We start from the raw sequence: 20,898 nt of genomic DNA on the forward strand, positions 1-20,898 counted from the left end.
TCCGTCCAACCGCTGTTTCAACGTGTTCCTCCCCAAGCCCATTGCTTTGCTTTCCTCCTGGGTACTGGCAGCAATGGCTGTGGCCAATGCTTTGGGTGGGCAGGACACTCAGCTGAGAAGAGCAAGGGCAAAGAGATACAGCGCTCCAGTCTATCCTTCAAGTCTCGTTTATCAGACACAGGCAGGAGAGAAAAAACTGGCTTTTTCTGGGAGATAGAGGAAAGAAAAGAAAAAATGGAGCAGCACAAACAGACTGCAGTGGGCCTTTCCGGCAGACTAATTATGAGCAAATTATGAAGAATTTTCTCACTGACATCATGCAAACCCTGCACACTTGCAGGTCCGCAGCCCAGCCTCCACTCAGCCTCTCTGTGCTCCCAGGAGAGCCCCTAATGAAAAAGTCAGATGAGCTATTTTCATTTTGTTGGAAGTAGCCAAAGCAATTTTAGGAAGAGGAAGGTGGGGGCCTGCTGGAGCTTGCCAGAAAAATCTGAAGCATTCAACTCACGTCTTTGCAGCAGCAATCTCTCTCTGACAGCCCTTAAAAACCAGAGTGGAGGGGGGAAGTCGGAAAGTGGCAGCATGTGGTTTCCATGCTGTCTGTCAGCCAAGCCTGCAGGTATATTAACTGTTGGTTTTCTCTTTTGAAAAGCAGGCAAAGGGGGTAGAGAGAAAAATCCTAGAAAACCGCCTGCTCTGCTAAAAATTAAGCAGTTCATCATTACGCATTTGATTTTGAACTCTGTTTAGCCACAAAAAATAAGATGGGGAGAGACAGCCAAGAGAAACCCCTTTTTTTTTCCCCAAAGCTTGGCTGCATTGGGGTTGAATGACAGATCTGGGAAAGGTGATACAGGACTGGAAAAGACAGCTTTCTTCCTACAAGGTGAAGATAAGATCGATACATGCAAAAGTGACAGTACAAGTTCAGAAAAAAGAAGAAAACCAAGCTGCACTGCCATTTTAACAACAAAATTCCCTGTAGGGTAGGTCAAGTGCCCTGTGATTTTTCTTAACATCTATTCATACAGTATCCACCTGCATGGTTTCTCTTCCATTTGCTTCCACCCTGCTGGCATTCCCAGCCCCTAACAGCGGGTTACAATGGAGCAGCAGGGTGTGTGTGCTAGAGATTAGGCAGGCGACCGATAATCAGTGACCCTAATTCTATTCCTGGCCATGGTATTGACTCACAGAGAGATTTTGGTCACTCATTTCATCTTGGCATCTGCTTCCTCAGAGGTACCCTGGGGACAATGCTGTGCACCCACTTCACAGCAGCCTTGTATATAATGCTGCGCAAAATAAAAGAAAAAAAAGCAAACAGAACGAAACAAAGAAAACCACCCAGACAAAATCAGCTCTGGTCAAACACAATGTTCTGTTCAGCCTGAAACACAAGTTTTGTTTTCAGGTCATTTAAATAATTTTTTCTTTCTTTCCTTTTAACAAAAAAGAAAAAAACAAACCACAGGGATCACTCGTAAGCTGAACACAGACAAAGTGTTTTTAGTTTGGGGGAAAGAGCTTTAAACTAGGTTTGAAGGGGAAAGGGATAAAACCAGGCTCACTAGAGATAAGCCTGGGCCAGCACGCCAGTGTTTGAGGGACACTGTGCTAGCGAGGTCCTTCGGTCTGCCCTCTCAGTGGAGGCAGGGGATGGAGAGCCATGCAGCAGCAACGATGCTAGGGTTATTGATGTGTCAGAAACCGCAGTGCCATCATGCAGCTCGTACAGGACAACCGGGGGATCAGGCCCAGTCAGCATGGGTTTATGAAAAGCGGGTCCTGCTTGACCGACCTGATCTCCTTCTTTGGCAAGGTGACCCGCTTGGTGGATGAGGGGAAGGCTGTGGCTGCTGTCTACCTGGACTTTAGCAAGGCCTTTGACACCGTTTCCCACAGCATTCCCCTGGAGAAACTGGCTGCTTGTGGCTTGGACAGGCATACCCTTCACTGGGTAAAAAACTGGCTGGAAACGTCATCCTCTTTTTCCCATACTCTTTGACCAGTCCAGACTTGCATTAATGAGTTTCCTATCTACCATACAGAATATTCACCTAGCGCAACTTGCAGAGCTTGTATTTCCGTTAAGTACCATCCAAACATCAGATGAAAGATTCTAAAGTGCAAATTATTTTTGCTTTTGGAAAACAGAAAGGATAAATAGAAAACAAGTTGCTCTTCTATCAATAGTTTTAATGAAGCCCCATGTCCAGCAAAGTACATAAGGTTGAGACTAAGCACTTCCGATGTGATTTTAATGATGTGCTTAATGGTAAAAGATTTTTTTTTGAAACCCAGTTTAAATGGTAGCGGGGAAGGTACGTAAACAGCAGGTCAGTCAGGGGTCACTGACAGTAAAGGACAGTTTCTATACAAAAGGCAGGGAAACTTTCTATGTGCTGTCCTCTATTTTTGGATGCTCCTTTGGGTGACAAGTGTGCAAGCCCGTAATAACATCTGCAATGAACTGAGAGACAGAAGATTCTCTTGCAAAAAAGACTGGTAATGCCAGAGGGTTAATGTCCTAATCCTTGTACATATTATCTGCTCCTAATGCCGCAAACTGAAGATAACACTAGAAAGTAAGGTAAGATTTACATAATGCTGATCAATATGAAATTTACAGTAAGCAGAACGGCTTTTTGATTGCATTTCACAGTGCAGCAGCAGCAAAGTCTTTAGTTATTCAGGTCAGCTCTCACACCAGCAATTGCACCTCTGCAAAGCCAGTTGGGGATACAATCACACTTTAAGCCAGAGAAGACGAAAACCCATTTATTTCGATACATTTAAAGCCATCTGAACATTGCGCGTTCCAAATGCAGCCACAGACGAGAAAGCTTTTAAGGTTTGTTTGGCTTCTGCTTGAGAAAACTCAGCCTGGGGAGGGCAACAGCCAAGGGATGGGAGGCGGAGGCTGAAAGCAGACAGACCTCGGTGTGGGGGGTAGCGGGAAGCAAGACGTGGGATAGTGAAGGATACTTCGGGTCAGGAATGCAGTGTATTTAAAGATCTCTTGCAGTTCAGCACTACTGTAGCAGGCAGGGCTGCTGGCTGGGGGCAAGGCTCTGTCGGAAGGTGTTCAGGGAGCCCAGGGTTAGGAGAGCAGAGGGTGCTGTAGGTCAGGCTCTCGGCAGGGTGGCAGAGCTTCAAGGAGAAAGGAGGACTCTGCACTGCACTTGCTGGAGGCGAGGTGCGCTGCAGGGTCTGTGCAGAGGCACCTTGCTTCTTTACTCAACTTAGGTACTGCTGTTAGTCCAATGCCTGCTAAAGCTCTCCATTCCCAACAGCTTTTTTTTTTTTTTCTTTTTGCATGCTTAAAAACCAGCAGTACACATGCAAATGTATGTATGTTGATGAATCCACACTTTAAATGCATAATTTAAGGTGCAACCAGAAGTGTACTTAGATTTTGGCAGTACTTACAAATGGATTCGTACCCCAAGCTTTCCTTCACGCCTAAACATGAGCAAAGATAAACAAGAGTTTGTGCATAATCTACCACGCTGCTTAGTAAGCAAGCATGAAAGAGAAAGCAAAGCACTGTTTGGAGGAGGAAGAGAGTTATCGGAGAAATACACTACTAGGTGTACCTTAGATAATCACTGCCTTTAGGCTAAAAACTCATCAGGCTAACGTGGAGAGCCTTCTCGCGGGTGAGACTGCTGCAGATGCCAGCCCACTGAGCCAACTCTCTAGTTATAGTCTGAGCAGATCTAAAAGGCCAGTACCCACCACAGAAGCCAGTTAACTTGGTTCCATCACTGATGGAGGCAACTTCTGTAAACAGGATTTGGCCCAGCAGCGAGCAAAGTGAAGGGAAAAGCTTCAGTTGCTCTCGGGGGCATGGTAAGAGGTAAAATGGCCATGACAGCGCGCAGAGGTTTGGGAAATTTTCAGCCGAAGAGATATCCCCCATAGGAGCACCCCCCGTTCCACAGCACAAACCTGCAGCGCGCTGGGGCCAAGGCCAGCACCCTTACAAGCACAAAGAAGGCGCAGTCAAAATGGCGGAAGGGCCGCGTTCCCACTGCGGTAGCGCCGCGGTAAGAGTCGTTTGCAGAATGACGCCTATCACCATTACAGCCTTTGCAGGGAAAAAGAGAGAGACGCTTACTAAAACTGCTTCGATTCCCGAGTGTCATGTCCATAATCAGCTACGACCCCACACTAACTGTGTTATAAGGCACCGGGAAAGAAATGACGGGGAGGCATTTTTAACCAGCCCCTCAAGTTTTAAGAAAATAATTGCTTAAGCCTCATAAATAATAATTATTTCAGCTGATGAATCATTTTGACTCATTTTAGGTTTCAAGAAATATTTAATAGTGCCATGCAGTAAAGTAATTGTGGAATTAAGAATTCATTCGTCACTCATGTATGTTCTTATTTGAATTAGATCAAGTTAAAATTATTATTTCTTTTTTAGAAGGATAATTTAAATGACAGTCAATGTGTTCATCATTTCCCCAAGAGTACAGAAAAATATTCTAATACTAAAAAACTGTAATCAAACCTTGTCCCCCCCCTACTCTTTCACACACACAAAACCATACAAACGTACTGTCTCCCTCCTCACATGTGTAAAGCTCTGTTCTTACAGCCCAGAAAAGATAACACTTGAGTAACCTTTCACATAACACTTGAGCAACCTTTCACATAACACTTGAGTAACCTTTCACACTGAACTTAGAGTCTCTTTCTCCAAGTGAAAATCACGCTTTTGAGGTCAGGCCAGACATGCCGAACGCAGGATTTGAGACTGAAAAGAAAAATGTCCGAGATAACAAAAAATGTGCTTCTCTCTCCAGGGAGTTTCACAAAATAATTTTTATGATCAGAAATAATTTACTGATGGGAAATGAGATGCCAGTTACAAGGAAATTCAACATTAGTCCCAATAACTTGTCCCGTGAATTGCTCACAAAGCTCAAAGCGCTTGGTCAGCGATACGTGGCATTACCCAGAGCGACATGGCGCAGGAAACCCTGCGTCCACGCTACAGGCAAGGACGTGAGTCTGAGAGGCCCTAACCGCAGTCTGAAATACTCTCCTCTCTGCTCCCTTCTTCATCTTCTCCTTCACAAAAAGACAATCCCTCTCCCCGTCTGATAAAGGAGTGGAGTGGATTCTTGGAGCCTGACAGAACATCATCTGCAGGCAGACAGGGAAACGAGACTCAACTAAAGGGGATCAAAAAAGCAAAAGAGAACACAAAAGCAAAACCAAACAAGGCCTGTCATTTGGGTTTTTCAAGTGAAATGTTAATCAGGACCTAATGAAGGTTCTTTAAGGCAGTTAATGTTTTACTATAGCGTGGGAGCTAGGATATGGCTGAACCAACTACAGTCAAGACCCCTTTCATGTGGTGGAGAAGGAAATGCTGATGTATTTTCAGGCAATGATGAGGTCAGAAGATCTTTCAGAGCCGGACCTGGCAGCCATGAGAAATGGGAAGCGAGGATCCCACCAAGACACGGGATCAGCCTGGTCGGTCTTCTCGTAAGAGTAGAGGGCTGGAAGGGAAAAAAAGCTATTAAAAAAAAAAGAGGGCAAGGGCTCAAGATTGATGAGGTGGGCAGTAGCTCATATTTACATATCTGGGGCCTCCTTGACAGCAGAAAAAATAAGTTAACCCGAAAAACAGAAATCTAATCTACATTCACTTCCCAACTTGTCAAAAGCCCTCAGCGTAAAGCAGGCGCGCTTGGCTGCGCAGAGGTGTTCCACGGAGGGACCCCGACCAATAAATCTGCTTGATTTCCTGTTATGAGAAGCAGACAGAGAGATATGGCTAGGGATGGGCAGAGCTGTCTGCACGAGGGAAGAGCCTGTGCTTTCACCCCAAACTCAAGCCCACCCTCTCCCGAGGTTAGGAAAAGTTCAGTTCGCTTTGGGGATTTTTTAGCATTATTTCTCATTTTCGCGTGTTCCCATGGGAGCTGGAAGTAGATGGGACAAAGCATTTCTTTCCTGCTGGCAACAAGCAGCCCTGAAAGTGTCACACAAAAGTTTGTTCTTGAGAGATTTCCAGTCCAAGGGTGTGATCTTGCAACCCCTCCAGATGTGAAGAATGCAGTGACATTTTTAATGGGTTTGCTGTTGGTGAGAATTTCTTGGCATTACTCTACAAGTGTTTCCTCCCCACCACTCCTTCCTTGCTTTCTTTGCCCCGTCATCCAGCGCACGTTACACGTAAACAGAAAAGGAAAGCAAAGTTTTCAGATCAAAAAGACTTTTTTCCCAAAACCCTGGGGAGAACCTGCACAATGGTAACACTATTGCAGAACAGCAGCTGTTTGATAAGGTTCCTCTCAGGAGGTGACATCAGAAGTCGAATGCTATTTTGCCCACAGTACATCATAGACTAACAGCCTGACCCTGCAGTCCCCGACCAATAGACGTTTCATGGAACAAATTTTCCAGAAGTATAGCAGGTCCACGACAACATTTGAAAGCAATTAGGTGGAATGTGGTAGCATTTCAATGTATTTTCTGAAACACCACGGCTAATACCCATGTTCCTGCAAATGTATACTGTCAGTATTGCTACAACTTCGGCTACAATACTACAGTATTGCCTACAACTTTGGCAACCCTCACTAAATCATCTCTCAGTGACGGCAGCGAAAGGTTTCAAAACCTTTGATGGAAGCAAGACCATGACTACAGACGTAAATCTGCTCTTTTGAGTTTATTTTGTTGCTGTTGTTTTTTCTTTCTTTAGAGAGACCCAAAATCTATGAAAAGGAAACTGATTTTGATAAGATTGAGCGGGTGGAATTAAGAAGCAAACACAAAATCCAGTGCACCGTAAGCGGGAATCCTGACCCGAAGATCGAGTGGAAGTGGCAGCCCTGCAGCCTCACGGAGACACTGTAAGTGGACGTTCCTACGGGTGAACACGTTGCAAAATAGTTTGGTAGTTTCAAGTCAGTTTTTCTTTCCAGTACATCTTATTTATCTTAGTTTAAAATCACAAGCAGTGATTCCCCACCTAAAGATCTCAAGGGTTATGAACCCAGCAGACATCTAGTTGAGTATGATGTTCTTGGAGTTACAGGCACCTTCTGTATTATCAGAATTGTGTCAAATAAGTTTAAAGTGACTAAAGACTAGGCTTCAATTTGCTTTAACTTGACCAGCAATGCCCCTCTGACTTGCCAAGATCTTTTCTTACACCTCTTGGATGCAGCCTATAAGGTTGACAAAGAAAAAAACAGATAGGTGCTTTCCGTGTAGAGGTAACACATTTTTCCCCCGTAAGAGCTATTGTCAGACAAACCTGCTAAGGTTTGGCTTCATTTAGTTACCGTATGGAATTTATGTCACTTCCTAAGGGCTGTCTTCACTAGCGCACACTGAGCAGGGGCTCCTGTGGCAGCATCTACGTTGCAGAAGCTGGAAGAGGTAACCAGGCCTTCACGCCTTCCTGAGGACCCTTCTTTGCTAAAGTCTGGAGGCAGCCTGAGGTGTGAAGACACAGAAGCAAGTCAGTGGGTCAAAACTGTCAGAGAGAAATGAGGCAAGCTAAAACGCAAGATGCCTTTTGAGATTTGCCCTATACGAGTAGACATTTTCTTTGCTCCTGCTGTTATATGAGCGGAGTGATTTATAGAGAGAGGTCTTGGCTGAGGTCTGAATACTTCCCCTGGTAGCCCCAGTGGAGATACAGGAGCCATGTATAACATTTCTGACTGCTCTTCAACTCTTCCCTGCAATGAGAGGGCTGAAGTCAGGTTTTCCATCCATAAAAAAAAAAAAGAAGGCAGGTCTAGGAAGCAAGAGAGAAAATTGCTGGATGGTTCCTTATTTTCCCACCATTTCAATGCTTTTCCAAATGCTGTGAATGGCCAGCCATGAGACAGGGAAAGATCACAGAGAAGCTCCTTTCCCAGGTTCTCTGCTGCAGCAGCTGCAGCGTTGTTGGGTGATCTAGTCTCACGTTGGGTATAAAAAGTGACCTTGTGTCCCTCCACACGGGAAGCAGCCCGTTACCTCATTTAGGTAGTTACACTGTTCCTGCAGGAGCGAAATGGCAGAGATTTGTAGGCTTGGGTAGGGCTGTTGGCATCGCAGGTCAGCAGAAGGCATACAAGCTGCTGCTTCGGAGGTGTGCAACAAGAGCAGAATGGAAACACCATAAGGAAAGAGGTTACGCATTCTGTAGGAAAGGAGCAGAGGTGGCCTGAAATCTTTTGCAAACCTTTCTGTCTGGGGAGAGAGAATTGGTCGTGAATGCCGAATTAAGCCAGATTCAAACCAGTGACCTGGTGGCAAAAGACCTCGTATAACCCTTGTTCCAGCTCTCTGACTCTCTGATCTTATCAATTTAAATACAATTGCAGTGTGGTGTCTACCTCTTCTGGCCCCCGGGGCAGCCTTATCTTTTTCCAGCAGAAGCTGTAGGAGGATTCCTGTGGGAAATGACACAGACCCCATTTCCTTCTGTTGTCTCACTTCCTCTCTCTCTCCGTCTCTCCCCCCTCCTCACCAGTGCTCGCTGAATCCCCAAACACTATCATTGTTCCTTCGAGCTGTGATGTGATTTGCTTCCTTTGAGTTTTTTCCCTTCATCCTCAAGACAGAATTGTGCCTTGCAGGAAGTCACTCAAGACATCTTCTAATTAGGCTCTTTGGAGAGCTATAAACCCTCCCTTGACCCAGGGTGTTACCCACGCGTCTTGTGCCGATTTGGCAAAGGCACGGCTGATTTATGGGTTAGTTTTCTGCAGCGTCGGCCCTTGGTCATCACCTATAGAAGTCCATACTTATTTTGCCTCCTATAATCCCAACCTGCTACCGTGGGCGCAGAGGCGGCTGGGACCGGCCCTGGGAAGTGCTGGGGCAGGGGAGGCAATTGGACACTTTCCTGCCGTGCACTGCGATGACTCGTGCCCCGCACAATTGCAGCTAGTTGTGGAACTGAACCGACTTCACTAACTTGCCATCACGGAATCACACTTCGTAACACTCAGCCATGCTGAACTGGAGCTGACCTGGCAGCTTTAAAATGAAAGGTCTCCTCGAGTGGCAGAGCTGGCAGCACCCTCAGCCAGGACGCCTGGAGCTCTAGCCTTGCGGGAGCCTTTGCACTCCTAGGCACGAGAAGGCCCGTGTCTCTGCTCATTTATTCTAAGGGTTCTAGTTAAAGAAGACAGAAAAGCCTTTTGCCTTGGATGGTGCAGATATACCTTTCCGCATGACGTGCTACATGCACTGCTCTTTGCCCATAATTCAAAACTGACGATTGATAACTGACTGAGACATGATTACCTTCTGGGGAATATGCAATATTAAAGCAGCCTGCTGCTATTGTTATGCCAGTGTTTATCCCTTCTGCTCCCTCAGCCTGCACTTCATGTTGGAAAGCTGAGCAGACAGACAGACACGCTCAGCAACATTCACCTCCCCACAGTTTTGAATGACTGGCATTCTGAATTTTGAAACGCACTGCAAGTGCTAAAGGAGCACTTAAAAAGCCACAGCCGCATTGAGTTGGAGTATAACTCATATCAGCCAGATTAAACTCACAGGATTTAATTAGTTGTCCAGTATTTTCTATTTTCAATCTTCAGAAAGTTTGGGGGGTTTCCTTGCTGGTCATATACTGATCTTTGTCTACCTCTGTCAAGGTGCTTTGTAAATAATTTTGAAATGCTGCAATGAAGGAAGACAGCAGTTTCATGAAGAGGTAACAATCTCCAGCAGCAATAGCTTTTGGGAGGTTTTAAGACCTAAGACTGTTGGCTAAGAGTGACATTCCCTCTCTTTATAATGCCTCCCTGGGTCATCTGCAGTGAGTCGGGTTCTTGAACACCACCTTTGCTTTTCTACCTCCAGATGCAACCCTGACGGGCAAAAAATTGTGGTTCAGGAGAACATGTTCATGGGCAACAAGATCAGAAGCATTGAAAACATAACCATGAAGCACGGGGATAAAAGAAAGGTATGTGTCTGATGAAAATCTGAGCAATGATGTCATGGAATAGCAGCGGGCTTTACGGAGGGGACGCGGCGCTCACACGGAGCTCTCTCCCTGCGGTTCCCAAGCTGCTGCGGGTTGTTAGCATGCTTTAAATTCCACAGCCCTGGGATCATTCTCAGATCTCTGCTGTTTATAAATGCCGGGATTCTGGCAATGATGTCACATACCCTGTTTAAAACTCTCCGAAGGCTTTTGGGTCAAAAACCTCTCTGTCTCCCTCAGTCTTGAGAAAGTGTAAGACTGGCTCAGTGCAAGAAGGGTCCTGTGAAGCACACACAACTGATAAGGACTCTGAATTCATCAAAATCCTTGGCGCTCAGAGAGCACTTTGTACTGCCCTACCTTGCCTACTCTCCCAGTAGCAGGAGTTAAGCAGCTGTGTAATTTAAGAGGCCTACGGTGGCCAGAGATAGCCGGCCTGATTTTCAGAGTGTGTAAGTGCCTGCAGTACCTGCCAGTTGCAGCTGGAGTTGTCAACGTTTCTTTACCCATTTGGGTTGCCAACCACGTTACCGAGCCAACGAAGGTGGGAAGACCTCCTTCCTTCTACACTTCCCTGCCTGCTTCCCCTTCCAAACAGCACTGGGAGCACATTTCCTGCGTGAACTGCAAAGATCCCAGCCACGAATTATCTGTTAAATGCCTCCCAGGTACCTGTCGTTATACTGGGTGATACTGTTAACGCACACCCATGCTAATCCTTGAGAAACTCCTGCAGCTGTTTTGCTCTAGATCCACAGTCCTCTGGCTATGCCTTGGAGAAGCTGCTGTGGTCTGGCTCCGGCAGTTGTTTTACCCCTGTTGGACTTACAGAGGTTTGTGGTTTAGGAGTGGGTTTGCACCTACAGGTTTCGAGGTGGATGCTCCAGATAGCTTAGTGCCTAATCCTGCAAGGTGCCGAATGCTGCAGTTCGTATCCCGGTACACCTTTAAGCATGTGATAATTCTTGGGCTACTCCCATGCTTAAAGTTAAGCACAAAGCTAAAGTGCTCCCCTGGATTAGGTCCAGACTAAATCAGCATCTGGCAGGATCAGTGCCTTAGCCATCTGCTCTTTCTCATGGAGACTTTCCAGCTCTAAACATAATCTAAACCAGAGCTCTGAAAACATGGAGGTTGGTCTGGGAAGGAGAAAATCAGTGTTCGCATTTCATTCCTGAGTTTTCCCCTTGCTGGAAGTTATTTATAAATTGGATTTATTTAGATGGCATAGTGCCCCTTAAGCTCTTTTTAATGTATTCTCTAAGAATTTTAGATCTTAGGTAAAAGCAACTACCTACAAAGTGCTAATTACCTGTAAAAAATGGAGGTCGGTGACATGTACCTACAAAGTTTCTTCCTTTTCTAAGACTTTCTGGTTGCTGCAGGGACTGACAAGAGTTTCGTGGCTCTCGTGGCTACTGTTTCTCTCCATATATACGGTCTAAATACATGATCTGGTGTTCAAGAGCTTAGCTTGTATCTGATGATCAGTCTTAAAGTTATGTTAGTCCCCGTATAAAAGTGAAGGGTTTCACAATTGCTGTGACTCAAAAAATCTCTGATTGCTGAATTGTCCCACGTGCTGGGATAGTGAGACACCTCAACAACTCAAAATTAGAAACATTTTTCTTTGTTTTATGCATAGGTACACCACTCCTGTTTCTTCTTTTACCAACTTTGCTGAGGCAAATATGCAACTGGGTGAAATTTTAGTCTGCTAGTGGACTTAAGATGGGATTTGGCTGCAGTGTCTGAATGAGGTGTTTCAGGAATGCCACAGAGCTCCTGGCTCCAGCGGGGCACTCCAAACACATCCTCAGTCTATGCTGGGGCACGGCTAGGGACTTCCCAGCTTTCCCCTATCACCTCATTTCCCTAGAAAGAAAAGGTGCAGTAATCTCCAGGTACAGCCATCACAGGAGAAACAGCTCCAGTCCCACGAGGACACCATCGCACCTACCCACGGTTTCCCGCCTGTAAAGCATGGTGGACGCTGGAGTGCTGGGAGAAGGGAGACGCAACTGGGGGGGGCCATGAGGGAACCTCAGCACGAGGACCCCAGGCAGTGCTCAGGACCCTCTTGCTCCCCAAGAGCTTTGCTGCCGCTCACACCTCGAGTACCACGAGCAGCCCCAAGGCTGCTCCCCGCTCCGCCCTGCCCAGCCATCTCTGCTCTTTCTATAGATGCCAGGCATCCTGAAGTGTTCATTTTTAGACATGTTCAAAAGCTCAGCCTATAACCCTTTCACTTAAGCTTTTACATATTTCATTATTAAAGTTTCATAAAAATACTTCTTTACAAGTTACATAATTTTACAATTTATAGCATATTCATTATTTTCATCTCCTACTGATCCACCGGTTGAAAACGCATTCTGAGGTGTTGCCTAACAGTTTTTATGTCCCGATTAAGATTTATTCAAATTAATAAAACTAGATTTTATGAATCTCAGGTTTCAGCACTTTGTCTCCCTGCTTACATTAGCAGACAATTCTTTTCCTTGCCCCTTTCTGAAGTCCAAGGCTATCTGTGTGAAGTGGAGTCTTTAGATAATAGAATATAATTCAAAAAAAAGACACTGATGAAAACTCATAGCCTTCAGACTTTTCCTTGTGTTTTATCAGTCGTTATTCCCACCAGAAATGGAATAGACAGGAAACAGCCCAATCCATTCCCACCATGCCCTAGCAAGTAATTCATCTGCATTGACTAGCCAGATGAAATAATAAAGATGTTGGAGTCTGACAGCGTGGCTTTTATTGACTGTGTTATGAAGCTGGGATTAGCCGAGATTGGTTATTTTTCCTGTGTGATTTGAGCCTGTGCAATGCTAGCTGGAGTCTCAGAGCAGAAGGTGGAATTTACCTCGTCTCTAAGATTTCTCAGCATCCCTAGAGTTCACCCTCAAAGAACGGCAGCAATACATGCTGGTTCAGCGACATATGAAAAAATGCATTCACTTTTTAGAGCTGCTAAGAATATGGGAACGAACCCCCAGAAATTACCAGATTCAGAATCTTGCTCAAAAGCCAGCTTGCAGGGCAGCAAGAAAGGATTTTTCCAGCCGATCACTGATGCTTGATATGATCTTTGATCACATCAAGATCTTTAGACACCTATTTGACAAAAGTGGTATGTAAAATTGAGGTCTCTTGTCATCTTCGTCATAACGATTATTCCATTATTATTGCACAGATAGAGAAGTGAATTTCACCCCCTCCTGTCTTCTCAAGGCTGAGTCTCATTCCTAAAGAAAAGCATGTGGTTATCACTAACGTTATGATGTCCTTCACTGAAGTTCTGGTCAAATAGTGGTGGAGGCAATTGCCTCGTACTAGTTTAATTTTCCTGGTGGTTTTGAGTCAGCATGGAACTTTTGACTTTGTGATTTAAACTACTGTGTAGCTAGCTCTGAAGACTGCTTTCTAACACCAGGTGAAACACCCAGGATTGCACAAATTGCCTGAATTTCCTCTTCAAGTTGCAAGGAGCTAGGGTGCTATTTTATTTTCTTTCCTGTTAGTAAACTGAACATACTGGTCTGAGCTTGGGAGAACAGGACATAGCAGAAAAGAACAGCAAGATCCATACATAATTCAGTCCTCACTGGGCGTTTCTTTTCATCTCTTTTCTCACTTTCGTGTATATATGAGAGAGTGGCCTGGCCACGTGGATGTTTCTGCAATGAAACTCATCTATCTCTTTTGCTGGTGAAATTCATAACCACTCAAGAAAGTTGACCCAAAAATACCAGGTTTAAACCTCCTGAAGGAAGGAAAAGACTGCATTAGAGTAGTGGGATGCGTTTGGTCAACAGCAGCTCAGTACGGCTGTTTAAACCTGTCACCCTGTGTGGGTGCCCATTCCAGTGAGCTCCCAGGAGCCGCGTCACGTTAGTCTCTGGCAGGGGAAGGCGAACAGTCACGCGGCTGGGTTTTTGAACAAAGCATCTACTCTCTGGGAGACTAGCCCAGATGTTTCAGGCACTAGCCAAGCACAGGAGCACATGGACTACTACACCGCCCTTGGCAGGTCTTCTTGAGAGAGCCTGGCTAGCAGCAGGGACATGAGAAATGGCCCTCTGTCTTCCCCGCCCTCTCAAATTCATTACCTGCAATCAGTGGGTGCGAGGAAGAAGCATGGGGGTGGTAATTGCTGATGACTTGCCCCCACCTACCCCCCTGCCCTAGGGCCAGAGAGCGATCGGCCCACCCGTACTACAAACGTACACCAGTTCCTGCAGAGGCACCTCAAACCCCCGGTTTTCCCCAGTCTCCTGCCCTGGCCAGCACCGTTCCCGGTCACACGGTGCTCCCATCGGCTCTGCCAGACCTGGTGAGGAAGGCAACGATGGTTCTCATTTTAAAGGGAGAGAAACGCCCACTGCCAGAGATGAGAGCAAACCCTGGAAGTTCTCAGTCAACTCACAGACTTATCACTCGTCCTCAGTCCATCCTTTAGCATGTTTTGAATGAATGAACTAAGATCATGGATCAGAATTGTCAGGCTATAAAAATAAGTGTGATTCTGTGCCATTCAAGTAGATGGATTGGGAGCTAGCTGAATATTTTCCTTGTGGGGTCTCTGGTGAAGTTCCTATAATTTCATCTCCTCTAGCCACCTCCACCCCAGCTCTGCCGGAGTTAGACAGCTGAGAAGTTTTCCACCCACTTTTTCTACTCCTCATCCTCACCCACGTATAGCTAACGAAGTGAAAGAGAGGAGTTGTTAACTAAAGCTGTTGGAGGGAGGGATTAGACGAAAGAAAAGAGAAAGCAAGGAATAACAAGATATATTAATTCATGCTGGCTTCAGCTTAAAAAAAGGTCTTGCTGCTCTGTCCTTACTACAAGATGTCTTAAAACACTCATGGTAGCTGGCTGTGGAATGTTATTTGGCTGCTTCTAAAATAGCTTGCTTTTATCAGTTCGGGAACATTACAGTGCAAGACATATGGACTTTATTGAACTATTCCATTATGAGTTTTCCCAGCAGCAATGTCTATTTACTTGTCATAGCCGTTCTTCAGAGATCGGTCATTTTATTTCTTCTCTTATTGAGTTTTAAACTTAGTTTATTCTTTTATAGTAATTATTTATTAGCTAATAATCCCTTCTTCGGGTTCGCAGTATTGGGTGGCCTTTAGGTTAAGTAATAGGAAATGGAGCCCTTTGCTTCCAAATTCAACACAGGCAATCAAAACCGGTCCGAAGGCTGTTTGGTGGTTGGTATGCAGGGAACTCACAGGATCGCAGCCCAGCTCCCACTAGGAAGATGTCTAGACATTACATGCCAATAATTTGTTATTAATTACCATCGGTTCCAGCGCAGTCTGCACAGAAGCTAAGGACTGAATAGCCACACAGTTTGTGCTACCACTTGTGGCTGGAGTACATTGGCAAGGATTAACGTGCCATTTAGTCTGAACTGCTCTTGACTAGGACATGGAGCGGAAGGTAAAGTAAAAAGTGCAAACTTCCAGGCTGGAAATAGTTCATGATAGTAATTTCACTGAAGAGATACAATGTTTCAAGGCGATTGCAGATTTCACATCAGCATCATTATTCACACTTAACAAAAAGTGCTGTGCTCCGTCTGGGAGCAGAGTTTTCAGAGTAGAAGACATGAGAAACAGCTTTGGTGTGAGCCCTGCTTTGAGTACGAGGTCGGACAGGAGACCACCAGCAGCCCCATGCAGCTGAGGTCTTTCTGTGATTTCATGAGTCTCGATGGGGCAAATGCCAACATGTCTCAAACTTTTCTATCCTGGCTCCGATTCCAGGACTGGAAAATACTTTGCCAGGTGCATGGACTGAGCACACCAAGTAGATTATCCCCTCAGAACCTTTTCCACTCTCTACTAAAGGTCCCCAAATGCTGGGACTGTGCCACTCCACTGAGAGAGAAGTCTGCTAACACTTTGCACTGTTAATAACGGGAAAAGATTCCTCTCTTTGGTTGCTCGAGCTCAAACCATTTTCTCATTCAACTTCTGTTTGCAGACTTGCCTTGAAATGGTTGCACTGAAAGTACAGGGCTGGCATTTAGAAGAACAAAATCCTTATCCCTACCTGCCGCTATCACCAAATACAGCCAAATTTCAAGTTTTCACATTTGTTCAGCTTGGGTTGCCTAGAGTAATAGGTGACGAACAACTGCCAAAATATCAGCATTTTGAATACTATAGGGTTTAACACCTGGATTATTTTTCAATGGGATCTCCTTGATCTACAGATGCTTCAAAAAGCAGATACCACTGCTGGCTTCCTAAATGTTTCTTTCAGGTTCCTTTTGGTAAAAGACAAAACTATGTGGTCTTAGATTGGGATGCCCTTTGGTATAGCGTGTTAGTGTTCCAAAGCATCACTCTGTTGAGGACTAAACCAGGATTAGGTTAGTTTGGCAACTGAGAACTTTATTTAAGATGCTGGAAAGATAATTGGACTCCCAATCTTAGGGATTTACCCAGGAGCACACAGCTAGAGTGAAAAGCTGATGCATAATGATTTCAAGGGATTCATTTTATTACAAGAAAATCACTCAAAATCCTTCATTTCTGGCTCTGAAATCACAGCTATTTCTCTGCTGGATGCAGCTGGTTTAAAAGTCACATTTTGGAGGACTCTGGGAGGTGCTGGTTCTAAGACAAGACAGTAAAGCGCGTTATCTCTTGTGCTCAGGCGCGTAGCAAACTGCCATCCAAGTGCGTAACAGTGATTTTGAGCATACAAACAAGAAAATTACTTTCTCTCTCTTCCTCAGTAAATTTTTCCCAAGAATTTGTCCCCAGATTGTTTCCCACTATCTTTTTAACATCTTTTTCCCCTTCACACCTAGACACAACTGAGATTAGCTTAAGATGAGGTCTCGGTATAGCTGTTTGCTCTTTTTTCTTTTCCCACTACCACATCAGACTTTTCCTGAGTTATGTAGTTAGAGACGTTAGCATCTGTGTGTGTTCACCAGCGTATGTGCGCGTTTACCTCCGGGCCACCAAATGCAGCTTGAGGCGTTGCATCAGTTTTCAGAAGAGCCACAGTGTGACCCCTATCACTTCGGACATATTCCAAAACAGATAATTACATTTCCCTTTATGATTTTAACCGCCTCTACACTATTATCCTTCCCATCTAGAGCTGTGACTTCGCAAGACTAATAGCTGTTAAAGAGCTGTCCAAATTTATCCCCTTCTGTCCTCAGCACGTACATTTATATTGGCTTTTTCTATTCCCAAATACCAAATTCTAAGATCCAGTCATCATGAGAAGAAAGATCTTGGTCCTGATTCAGCAGTAATTCAAAAGGCAGCGTCTGCTGCTTAAAGTCGGGGTAGTGCTCTGAACACGTGCTTGTTAATAACCTGTGGCATTAGGCCCACGGCTACAGGAACAGAAAAAGGAGGAGGAGCAGGCTGCTTCTCTGGGTGATTTTCTATCCAAGTTACAGCTATTTTCACATCATAAATAAACCAGAACTGCACAGCTCTTCCTTTGGTGGACACCAGAGGGAGCTGGGTTTACCGGTCTCCTGGTTTCACCCCTACATTTGGGTTGTCCCTGTTCTCGGTTAATTACTGTGTGTGGTGCCCATGAAAAGTAGATACTTTTCCACTTACCCACTATTCTGCTGAAAATGTTCCCCATTAGAATATAAAATGCACATGGGATCAAAACCTTTGAAACTCATTTCCCTACAGGATTTAAAGTGCCAAAGCTCAGAAAATCAAATACATCCCACACAGCTATAGACACATTCGTGGTGCAGCTTTATGAGGAGCAAAGGAATGTCTTGTGTGAGTTTAGTTTAGGATATTAAAAAGAAAGTCCAGAGATGCTTTTGTGCACTTCAAAGTGCTCTCTGGAGATAAGGACAAAGGGCCAGAGGGTGTTTTGATTCTCAAAGTCCTTGGAAAGGATGGCAAAGAAAGTGATATTTGTTCCAAATGTGAGGGCTCAGAGTTCCTCAGGTGAATGGCTGCAGGGGAAGCAAAGTAATCCTGCAAGAACACACCCGGCTTGGTGGGTTAGACCCTGCTTTCTTGCTAGCAGCCCAAAGGAAGTACTAGAAATAATTCAAGCCATGACCTGTGGATAGTCCTCCGTAAGCTTGGGATGTTGCATGACGAGAGGGACAGGGGAGTGCCATATGGCTGGCTCCTCAGTAAGAAGGCCCTATACAGAAGCAGGAGCTTAGAATGTTTAAGGAACACAAGTTCTTAAGGATGTCTTTGAGTTCAGCCCCAAAAGTAGCTGAACCAGGTCCTTTATCTGTGTGGTGAAGCTCAGGACAAGTGTTGCTTTCTTCTCCTTCACGATCCTCCCTTTCTTTCTGCATTTGCCAAGTGTCTTAGCACCGGCAGCTTCTCCAGAGCCTCCTTACCTACCTCACAAGTTCTGGTAAGGCTCTGAGGAAGGGTTGTGGAATCAGGGGGCTTCCAACCACAACTTATAAGAGTGAGCTGGGGCCCAAAGGGGGCCACATCCCTCCCTCCCTTCTCTGGGGTTATAGCAGAGCGAAGAAAATCCTGCAATATTCTTTATGCCACATCCATATGAATGACCTGCTTCCCACTCAAGTGTGCGTGTCCTCTTACCCACGGAAACCATAACTGAAAAGCAGAAAAGAAAATAGGTGGATGTGGGGCTTCATTTCCAGCATCTCTGATGAATCTTCCAGGTCCTTCAGTTTAGCTTTTTGCTGATGTTGTCACACAAAGACCTCGGCAGTGGCCAAAGGGGAACCCTTCATGGGGGAGACAGGAAGAAAAGAAGGTGGTTTAGGAATGAGGAAGGAAGAGGATTAACTGGGAAAAGGTGATGGGAGATGAGAGACCAAAAACCTAGTGGAAGCACTTTTCTGTTTGTGAGCTTCACTCATTACTAGAAACTCCTTTGTTAACTCTTTTTCTACCGTAAAACATATACTTATCCGCTACTCTCAAGCCTCTCTGCTAAGCCTACACTACACTCAAAGCCTTTACTGTTTCTCTCTTTGCTTGGCAGATTGTGAGCACGCTAACTATGGAAAACAGCAGCGCATCAGGAATCTATTACTGTGTGGCTTCAAACAAGATCGGCGAAGAGGAGAGGAGCATTGAATTCTACGTCTCAGGTAAACAACACAAGAGACAGTACACAAAAACTCGATGCTGATGATCTGATTTACCTTGACGTTTTACATGGCTGGTGAGTGCTCGTTAAAGCTTCTGGGAATCCCTGCACGTTGTGTTTTCAGAGCGCTCCCAATCACGCAGTCCCAGGCTCTTCACCACATGCAAGGCTGGGTCCTGCGTCAGTGCACAGCCGAGTTTGACATGTCCAGCATCAGATCTTATGCCCCTTTTGCCCTTTTCAAGCTGCAGATGCAGGCCCTGAGTCTAGCTGCCTGTGTCTTAAAGCAACATTTGTGACATTGGAGCGCTGTCCTCATGAAACCTCTAGCAAAAGCTGAGTCCTTTGTAGTCTTCCAAAGGCCTGAAGCCTCTCCCTGACGCAGGAGAACGGTTGGTCTCCAATTAAGTCAGCAGACATAGCAAAGGTGAGCAAGGCCAATATTCAGACCTAATCCAGGGCTGATATCACTGGGAGTTGTCGTGACATTGGATCCCTGCCTGAGCAATTAGCCTTTCCAGTGCCCTTTAAGGAGGGAGGAGGTGGACAGGCTATTTGTCCAAAGAACACAAATCCAAACAAATATCTGCTTAACCTTTCAACACAGAAATTCTTTAGTAGTGAGATCAAGACCTACATAATGCTTTGAGAGAGATGGGAGTTTAAAACAAGAGAAGAGTCCAGGGACAGCCTTGTTCAAGTGCTTAACCAGAACAAACGGAATCATTTCTGTGCTCACTTTCTGGATGAGTGGATGTTGGCTGGTAGAATTTGCATCAAAATAACAATTTTTCGAACAAAGAGTGCAGAAGTGTCCTGGAAGGTAAATGTCTGATTCTCACTATTTGCTTTCTTCCCCATGAAGCAAGTTCTGAGGGCGAAGCTCGCTCGTGGCAGTGCTCTGCGCTCCTCTGCCTCTCTGGTGTCCTGTGTTGTTTGGCTCCGTGGCTCTGAAGTAATTCAGCACATTTCAAATTGGGCTAACCAAAAAAGGGCTCACTAAGCATCGTTACCATTCTTATTACACAGAAGCGCTAATACGAAAAATGTCATCCAACGATAAGGAAGCTGGTGCCATATGGTGGAAAGATTTCACCTCCAGTTACAGCTTCTTCGTACTACCCCAATGCCTTATGGAGACAGAAGAGGGTTTAAGCCCCCAAAAGATATTTTCCAAAGCCTTAACTCTTAGTTACTTAAGAAAAAGCCCTTCAAGGTACACTTTTAGGAGATACAGCTCAGACCTAAGAGGTCCTCAGGACATCCAAGGCAGGCTGAAGACCAGCTATTAATTTGACACTTTGTCACTTCCACGTGTTGAGTCTTCACGTGGGTTTGTTTCTGCTCTGAATTCTACCAGCAGTTATGTTTGGATGGGTTACTCAAAGCTGTATGTTCCCAAGCTATTTACAGTACTTTGTAATATTTGGTGACTAAAACCAGTGCTGCAGCAAATAAATAAGCAACTAGCATAAGTTCAGATTCAAAGGGCTAGATCAATCCACGCACCTTTCACAACTATGTTTTATTTTAATAATGAAGTTATGTAGGCTGTTTTTTCCCCCACAGTGAACTAATATTTCAGATTTTTTATTTTAAGATCAATCTAGCTGTGTTTTGAGACACAAATGTTTCAATCGTGCAATTTTAATTACGAAGAAAATGAATCACTGGACAAAATTACTGGCAGCAGTCATGGTGGAAACGTTTCCACCAAAACAGAGCAGGAGGTGAGCAGGGCTTGGCAAGACAGATCTGCTCTTGCCCGTGACGAAAAGCCTGCGAGTCTGTGCCATTCTGGGGAGGAGGCA

At 45.1% G+C, this 20,898-nt stretch overlaps 1 protein-coding gene and 1 long non-coding RNA gene across 6 annotated transcripts in view; one reads left to right on the forward strand and one right to left on the reverse strand.

Annotated features, from left to right (window-relative positions):
* LOC148056643 (uncharacterized) overlaps nt 1–20,898 on the reverse strand; it is a 207,037-nt gene that overhangs the window by 142,427 nt on the left and 43,712 nt on the right. The gene's annotated exons all lie outside the window — the stretch shown is intronic.
* The window catches only part of LOC104021082 (vascular endothelial growth factor receptor kdr-like), a 142,137-nt gene that overhangs the window by 71,819 nt on the left and 49,420 nt on the right, over nt 1–20,898 (forward strand). For both annotated transcript variants that reach the window (XM_009474572.2, XM_087748360.1), the window contains exons 10-12: nt 6,734–6,884; nt 9,850–9,955; nt 18,980–19,088. In XM_009474572.2, coding sequence (XP_009472847.1) covers nt 6,734–6,884; nt 9,850–9,955; nt 18,980–19,088 — 366 coding nt within the window. The remainder of the gene's footprint in view (nt 1–6,733; nt 6,885–9,849; nt 9,956–18,979; nt 19,089–20,898) is intronic.

Source organism: Nipponia nippon, unplaced genomic scaffold (assembly GCF_047370975.1).
Source record: "Nipponia nippon isolate SJK-2023a ecotype South Korea unplaced genomic scaffold, ASM4737097v1 scaffold_12, whole genome shotgun sequence".
NCBI classification, from domain to species: Eukaryota; Metazoa; Chordata; class Aves; order Pelecaniformes; family Threskiornithidae; genus Nipponia; species Nipponia nippon.